The sequence below is a fragment of the Nelusetta ayraudi genome, unplaced genomic scaffold (assembly GCF_046127955.1).
Source record: "Nelusetta ayraudi isolate G7.1 ecotype Tasmania unplaced genomic scaffold, CSIRO-AGI_Nayr_v1 ptg000006l, whole genome shotgun sequence".
NCBI lineage: Eukaryota > Metazoa > Chordata > Actinopteri > Tetraodontiformes > Monacanthidae > Nelusetta > Nelusetta ayraudi.
Window position 1 is genome coordinate 2556671 of NW_027466056.1, and position 8330 is coordinate 2565000.

The window sequence follows — 8330 nt, forward strand, 5'->3', positions numbered from 1 at the left end:
GCTCCGGGCTCCCGTAGCCCGGCTTTTCCCGACGCAAGATGGCGGCAGCTGTTGACGGGTGCGTGACGATGACGAGGTTGAAGCGAAGCGAGGTGAAGGCGTTGCCAAAACCGCACTGATGTCTGGAGCGGGACAGGTGGGAGCTCCGGTTAGACGACTCTCTCTGTTGTTCTCAATACAAATACCAGCGGGGGGGAAACCGGAGACGCGGCGGAAATGTGGAGTGGCTCCTGAGAGAAAAAGCGAACATGAGATCTTGTCGTTAAAAAAGAAAAACTATATATCTCCCCTCCGCCGGCTCGTTTTTTCGGGAACGTCTTTGCGCGGCGTCTTTGTGGAAAATGTCCGAGAGAAATTCAAGAGAATCTGCGCAGTCATAGTTTAATGGGTGGGGTGACCTGACCAAGGTAAGAACCGCAATTAATTCCAGCTCAAAACTTTTTTTCGTATTTCACGACGTTTTGTTGGCCATGTCCATTTTAAATAAATAAATATATAACCGCCCCACCGTTTGAGCTCCGGTTTGAGTCGCTGTCCGCCTGTTGTAGCCGATATGCTTTGTTTCTCTTTACAACCGACAGTCATACATACATACATATTTTAGCATAATTTGCCGGTTCTGGTCTGCTGACCTTACGAGTATAAATGTGCTTGTTACGGCCCAAATGAAACCTCCTTTGTTTCAGGCGCGCAGTTTACTTCCGCCTCGGGCTGTCAGTGACAGGCGGTGACAAACAAGAAGGGGTTCAAACCAGGGTGAGGGGACCATCGCGGCCCCCTCCCGCGCGTCCACTGACCCATTACGTCGTAATTTAGTGATAGCCTGTTTTGTTTTTTGTTTTTTTGTTTTTAATGTTTTTTTTAATAGCGTTTATTGTTCGTACTACTACCCTTTTTAAGTGTAGTATCACATGTTAAACTCGGGCTTGTAGTCATACGTTTATTACATCCAGTGAACAGTCCATAGTAACATATGGCTCCATTTCGATTATCCCCCCCCCCCCCCCCCAGTTTCCTCCTTCCTGAGTCATTGAGTTCAGGTGTAAATTAGATTATCACACCTGAATTGATGGACTTGTATTTGTTCAACTTTAAAAAAAAAAAAAAAAAAAAAAAATCATATCAGGAAATATGAGTCGTATCACACTCAAGACTGTCTTAGTAGAATAACGTGTCTGTACAGAAAACGTTCTTCTTGTCTCATACCTTTTTTTCTTTTGAAATTGCCAGTTATGAAAGTTCTGATTGTCCTATCGGCAGGGACTCTACACTTTGTGACGTGTCCCAGTGTTTGACTAAACCTTTGCCAAGGTCTGTTGGGAGGGAAAGGGAAAGCATTTGAACAATATTTGCAAAATTAAGGATTTTGTTTTGTTTATTCGATAAAATCATACGAAATCTGACTTTGTCCGGCTGCCAATCAAACAGACTAAAAACATTCATTTGGTCTTCATTGATAGATTTGCTCGTATTTTCTTTTGTTCAGACAAATAAAGGTGTAGATAGATAGATAGATAGATAGATAGATAGATAGATAATTACTTTATTCATCCCAAAGGGAAATTCACTTATTCAGCTGCTCACTGGCACACATTGTTGATTAAACTGTGTTCTGAATTCAAAGATTTCAGGAGGACGTATTGATGCAAAAAAATTTCTCGTTTATGTAGGGGGAAAAAAAGGGTAACAAGAGAATGGGTACAGAAATAGAAATCCACCGCAGTAAAACCTTTGGTGGGCGTTCTTTCAGCTATTATTATTCACACCGGTGAGTAATTAACACTCTTTATAGGTTACCGACCTGTTAACGCTAAGCCTGCTGGGAGTTGGAGTTAGGCATTAAAAAGTGTGATGGCTCTGGGCATGAAGGACGTCCAAAGTCTCTCAGTGGAGCACTTCAGTGAGAGTAGCCTCCCACTAAAGCAGCTCCTCTGCCCCATCGCCAGCTCACGCAGCGGGTGACTGCAAAGATCTTTATTTACATCTTTATTTGTCTGAACAAAATAAATGAACAGTATGTCCATCAAACATTTGACCTGGAGAGGTTACGATCCTTGCTGTAGTTACCCTCGCAACCTAGCAAAATAGCACTTTGTTACGCCCTGCCTGGGGCTGCTGGCAGCGCTCACTTCCTGTCAGAAAACAAAATGCTAGTCCAGCTAACTCACAGCATCTCCTCCTTCCAGATATGGCTGCTGACGACAAGGTTGCCATCCTGACAGACGACGAGGAGGAGCCCAAGAGGAAGTATGTGCTGGCTGAGCCGTTCCACATGCTCTCCCTGGAGCGGCAGGCGGCGACGGCGGCGGCCGCAGCTGCAGCGGCCGCCGCCGCCTCTTCCCCCCCCGACCAGCCAGCGGCGGCGGTGGGGGCACAACCTCCGACGCTGCAGCCCGACTCGCTGGGCTGCTGCGAGAGGATGTGCCTGCACGTCAACAGCCACCTGCTGGTCTCCAAGGTCTTCTACTTCTTCTTCTACGCCGCCTACGGCTCGCTGCACCCCCTGCTGGCCATCTACTATAAGCAGCTGGGCCTATCGGCCGGCCGCAGCGGCCTGCTGGTGGGCATCCGCTACTTCATCGAGTTCTGCAGCGCCCCCTTCTGGGGCGTGGTGGCCGACCGCTTCAAGAAGGGCAAGGCGCTGCTGCTCTTCTCCGTGCTCTGCTGGCTGGTGTTCAACTGCGGCATTGGCTTCGTCAACCCGGCCGAAATGAAGTGCGAGGAGGAGGGTGGCGGTGGGGGCGGGGATCCGACCACCGCCACGACCCTGCTGCCGCCGGCGACCACGACGCTCGCTCACCACAATCTCACGACACCAACCGGCAACTCCACCTCGCGCGCCCGCAGGAGCCGCCGCCACGCTCTCCTGGACTTGCAGCACCTCCACCAGCTCATGGACTCGTATCTTCTTGCCGGCCTGCGCAGGGAGGTGCGCAGCGTGAGCAACATCTCCACCACCACCGCTGCCACCATAACCACCACCACCACTACTCCTCCACCCACTACGACGGCCGCCAAGGTGTTGGTGGTCGTCTACAACAAGGACCAGGTGGAGAAGATCTTCCTGCTCATCCTGCTGGTCATCATCGTGGGTGAGTTCTTCAGCGCGCCCGCCGTCACCATCGTGGACACGGTCACGCTGCAGTACCTGGGGAGGGCGCGCGACCGCTACGGCCTGCAGCGCATGTGGGGCTCGCTGGGCTGGGGCCTGGCCATGCTGCTGGTGGGCATCTGGATCGACCACACCCACCTGCGGGTGCAGATCGACGGCGACGGCTGCGTGGTGCCCGACTTCCGCCTGCACAACTACCGCATCGCCTTCATCGTCTTCGGCGTGCTGATGGGCGTGGCCTTCGTCGTGGCCACGCAGTTCTACTTCGACAAGGGCACCGGCTACCACCGGGAGCTCCCTGAGGGCGGGGCTGGGGCGGCGGAGGCGGGGGCGGGGGCAGGGGCCACCTCGCCCGAATGTGAGCCCAACGCCCCCGCCGGCTCGCCGACGCCGCAGGAGTTCCACTACAGCGACCTGCTGCGGATGCTGTGCAGCGTGCGCTACAGCTCGGTGCTCTTCGTCGCCTGGTTCATGGGCTTCGGCTACGGCTTCGTCTTCACTTTCCTCTACTGGCACCTGGAGGACCTGAAGGGAACTACCACGCTCTTCGGCGTCTGCTCCATCCTCAGCCACGTGTCGGAGCTGGCCGCCTACTTCACCAGCCACAAGTTCATCGAGCTGGTCGGACACGTCAGGTAGGGGGCAACAAACGCGTTTCAGTGTCTGTGATTATTATCGTTATTACTCTTTCTTGCGGGGTTGTTTTTGTTCTTTTGGATTGTTTTCGCCGGCTGTTTAGGCTGAACCAGCAGCAGAAGGTGCTCCATCGCCGTCCTGGTTAGCGCCTGCTGTGTGTGTGTGGAGGTTGGGGGCAGGGGGGGAAATCTGAGCGGCTGGTGTTCAGTTTCAGCTGCACAGGAAACAGCATCTCTCTCTCTCTCTCTCTCTCTCCCCCCCCCCTCTCTCTCTGTCTCCCCGTCTCTCTCTCCCCCCCTTCTCTCTCTCTCTCTGTCTCCCCCTCTCTGTCTCTCTCTCCCCCCCTTCTCTCTCTCTCTCTGTCTCCCCCTCTCTGTCTCTCTCTCTCCCTCCCCCTCTCTCTCTCTCTCTCTCTCTCTCTCTCTCTCCCTCTCTCTCCCTCCCCCTCTCTCCCTCTCGCTCTCTCTCTGCTGTCTGTTGACTCTTGATCAACAGAAGCTAAAGTGTTTTCATCTCCTGGCTCTTTACGGCTCGACTCGTCCGTCTTGCTGCCTGCAGACATCCCATAATAACCACTAAGTGCTAATGGTTACAAGGCCGGGGGGGGGGGGTGTGGGGGGGGCGGAATTGGCTCTTCATCGTCTCCCTGCGATGATCACGTTTACTCGTGGCAACCTCGGCAGATAACGTTTGCAGCCTCAGTGCAGGAAATTGCTTCTGATTATGTGGCGGCTCAGTCACATCATTTAATAGATGCATCTTCTTTATTTCGTGCAACGGTGTTTGGGCAAAGCAAACAAGCCTCATATGTGCTCAAGCCGCGCACCACTCTGCTAAAAAGGCAACCTTCACTTTGGTCTCTCGTCTCTCAAGTCACACTTCCTCCTCGCCTCGGCTGGAAACGGTGGCTGGAGGATGCTTCCGTCTTGAAAAGGTGTCCCCACTCTGCAGCTGCACACCACTTTGCTTTTCTTTTCTTGCTTTTTTTTTTTGGGAACGTGTCTGTGTCAACATCCTGGGCGTATCGCTCGTCTCGTCACTCGTCATATCCTTTAATCCGGGCGCGTGTGTGTCCTCGTCAAACGCTGACAGACGGTTGTTGGGTGTGTCCGAGGTATTTTTGTTTTGTTTTTTTTTAAATGGGACGAGTCGACACAACTCAGGGACGTCACAAAAGGAGCGACAGGCGGACCTGAAATAAACTTTGCGTGCTACGGCGTTCAGGGCTCCGACCTGCAGGTTGATCCAGTTTGCAGGTTTCTCACATGTGTCTGTCTGGAGGAATTCTGAACACCACCACCACCACCACCAAGTCCTAGCACCTTCAATTTCACATTCTATTTATTAGGGTTTTTAAAAAAAAATCTTCTTCTAATATATTGTTGCTGTAACAGCACAAATTTCCCCCTTGAGAGATCATTAAAATTCTGTTCTATTCTATTTTAAGTCATAACAAAATTTCGCTCATCCCCCTCGCTGACATGTGACTCTGTCTCTCTTGCGCCCCCTGCAGGGTTCTGTACATCGGCCTGGCCTGCAACACGGCGCGCTACCTCTACATCTCCTACCTGGAGAACGCCTGGACTGTCCTGCCCATGGAGATCCTCCAGGGTGTGTGTGTGTGTGTGTGTGTGTGTGTGTGTGTGTGTGTGTGTGTGTGTGTGTGTGTGTGTGTGTGTGTGTGTGTGTGTGTGTGTGTGTGTGTGTGTGTGTGTGTGTGTGTGTGTGTGTGTGTGTCGGGACACTAGGACCCTGGAGAAACAGGAAGTGACTGGTGTTTGTCCAACAGGGCGTTTCTATCAGTGGCCCGCGACTGCGTTTTGTTGTTGCGTCCGGGCTGCCGGGAGACGCGACGTCACCGCCAACGGCTGCTGGACTCTTTTGGTTCTTCTTCCTCCTCTGTGACTCAGGGGCCGCGAATGTGAGCAGGCGACTGGGAGAGCAGAACAAAAGGAAGGCCAATTATGGAGGGAATATTGCAGTTATGTTTAGTTGTTATAAAAAAAAAAAAAAAATGGGAACGCATTCAAAACACATAGAAAGAAGGAGGAAGATTTCGATAAAAATTTCTAGAAATGAAAAAGTTGTTTTTCCAGGCTTTCCAGAGTTTAGAGCAAACAGTTGTAAATGGCTCTGGCGGCTGCATGTGACCCACGTCACCCGGAGAACAAACAGGACCCATTCCAAAATGCAGCCCGAGAGCTGGAAGTGCAAACACAGACAGAAAGAGTGTGAGGACGACACACATTCGCAGCCTCTGATTGGCCAGCTGGTCATGTGATGAATAGTCACAATGCCTGCAGCCACTGTTGGAGAAAAGGGACGAAACAGCAACATCTGTTGGCTGAATCTCGCAACAGCAGCCACTTTTATCAATTCACCAGAAGTTTCATCCTCAAACTGGGCAGAATCAGTGACCGCCCTTGCTGTTATTCCCTCTGTGTCCACCAGGTGTCACTCACGCTTCAGTCTGGGCCGCCTGCATCTCCTACCTGAGCGCGGCCGTCCCGCCGGCCCTCAGGACCTCGGCTCAGGGCATCCTGCAGGGCCTGCACCTCGGCCTGGGCCGCGGCTGCGGAGCCATGGTGGGCGGAGTCTTTGTCAACTATTTTGGTGCGTTCGCGCCGCTCACTTGCGTCGCCAGGGCGGGCGGGAGAGGGTGGGGGTGACGTTTCTCCCCGGTTTCCCGTGACGACGTTCTCCTCTGTGCTCAGGCGCCGCAGACACCTTCCGGGGGATCGGCATGGCCTCGCTGGTCATCCTCCTGGTCTTCTCCTTCATCCAGTGTCTCAGCGGGGAGGAGGGAGCTAAAGGTGAGGAAAACCAGCACTCTCTCCCCCCCCCCCCCCCAAGTCTTTGCCCTCATTTATGCAGCAGCTCAATTTGAAGTTCCTGATCAGAAATGAAGAGAAGGTGATTTCTGCCCGCAGAGGACCAGATCCTGGCCGAGAACATCCCCGTCCCGTCCAGCCCGGTCCCCATTGCCACCATTGACCTGGTGCAGAGCCATAGCTCCGCGCCCCCCGCCGTCGCGCCAGCCGCTGTCCGCAGCCCCTCCTTCCTCAACCAGCAGCTCGCCACGTTACCCCCGAGGAAGACCAAGCACCAGGAGGACCAGGAGGACGTGACCAAGCCAGCGTGGGTGCTCTCCGGCGCCCCCTGGGTCACCATCGCCTTCGCCGTGGTGCAGATCCGGGAGATGATGGCGCTGGCCAAGAAAGGCGGGCCACCGTCGGACACCCGCTCGCTGCAGGTGGGACAGAGCGCGATGGAGGGACGTCGTGTCGCCCTCGAAACTCCAAATAACCGACTGACAAATGTGACGAAGTGTTCCTTTAACTGTCACTAACTGCTGATTCTATCTCCTCCGACCCTCCCACACACACACACCACAAACACCACACACACACACACACACACACACACACACACACACATACGCGTCATGCACTGAAGAAAGGTGAGACGCTTGAGTGTGCGACGGTTGACGGAAAACTACTGTGTGTGTGTGGGAGGGGGTGTGTTCAGTGTTTCCTCTCCTTTTATCTGTGTGTGTGTGTGTGTGTGTGTGTGTGTGTGTGTGTGTGTGTGTGTGTGTGTGTGTGTGTTTTGATGCATGCTCTGACAGCGGTGACTCATCCCAACCTGTTTGCGTGCGTGCGTGCGTGCGTGAGTGAATGAATGAATGAATGAATGAATGTGTGCATATTTTGGGGCCTGTGACCGCCGCCTCGCCGCCATTTTTCTTCACGCCTCGCAAGCAGCATGCTGCTCCTGCTTCACTTCCTGCTGCCGTGGCCCCGCCCCCTGCTTGCTCCCCCCCCCCCCAATCCACCCGCTCCCGCTGTTGCCAGACATCAAGGCAAGTTTGACTGTTAATGTTGAAGGTAGAAAATAAACAAACTGGCCATCGCGTCGATGGCTGAGGCTTGCGCAGGGGTGGGCAAACTTTTAGACTCACGATTGGTTCTAAAATTTGGCAGAGGGGGCCGGAGCAGCAGCAGATGGATGGAGTGTTTTGGTGACCCACCTCACAGGAGGAAAAATATATCATGGGATATGAACAAAAGCAAAGTCTATGTCTATTTTGAAACAACTATTAAAACACAGAAAAATTGATGAAATGCAGCTATTTTATGACTTACTGAGTCATTCATTAATTTCTTCAAGTTCAGTGGGCCGGATTAGAAGCTTAACGGGCCTCATATTGCCCCCGGGCCGTAGTTTTCCCGTGCCTCTGCATTCATCTGTGATTTCTTTATTAAGGTAAAATCTGTTTTATTCTGGATATTCTGGAGACGTTTTTGGATGCAGCGCCCCCTGCAGTTTTGGAGGACAAATAAACATGTGAAAATGTTGCCCGATATTCAACGTACGATGAAGTTCTTCTCTCTCCTGTCTGCAGACATCTGACCAGTCGTCTGTGCAGGATGTCCCCACGCTGAGCCAGGAGCCCGGTGCCGTTGTCACCGACCCACCGGCGACGCCCCCGCCGGCTGGCCATGCCCCCACACAAACAGTCACCGCCAACTCTCACAGGGACCAATCAGAGCTGGGGCCGTCGGACAGGGGCGGGGCTTAT

At 53.2% G+C, this 8330-nt stretch overlaps 1 protein-coding gene across 1 annotated transcript in view; it reads left to right on the forward strand.

Moving 5' to 3' along the window:
- The first annotated feature begins 103 nt into the window (after positions 1–103).
- The window catches only part of LOC142880972 (major facilitator superfamily domain-containing protein 6-A-like), an 8828-nt gene continuing 601 nt past the window's right edge, over positions 104–8330 (forward strand). The window contains exons 1-7 of the mRNA XM_076014982.1: positions 104–407; positions 2187–3747; positions 5262–5359; positions 6200–6361; positions 6463–6561; positions 6679–7001; positions 8154–8330. The exon at positions 8154–8330 is cut by the window's right edge and continues 601 nt beyond it. Coding sequence (XP_075871097.1) covers positions 2189–3747; positions 5262–5359; positions 6200–6361; positions 6463–6561; positions 6679–7001; positions 8154–8330 — 2418 coding nt within the window. The 5' untranslated portion in view covers positions 104–407; positions 2187–2188. The remainder of the gene's footprint in view (positions 408–2186; positions 3748–5261; positions 5360–6199; positions 6362–6462; positions 6562–6678; positions 7002–8153) is intronic.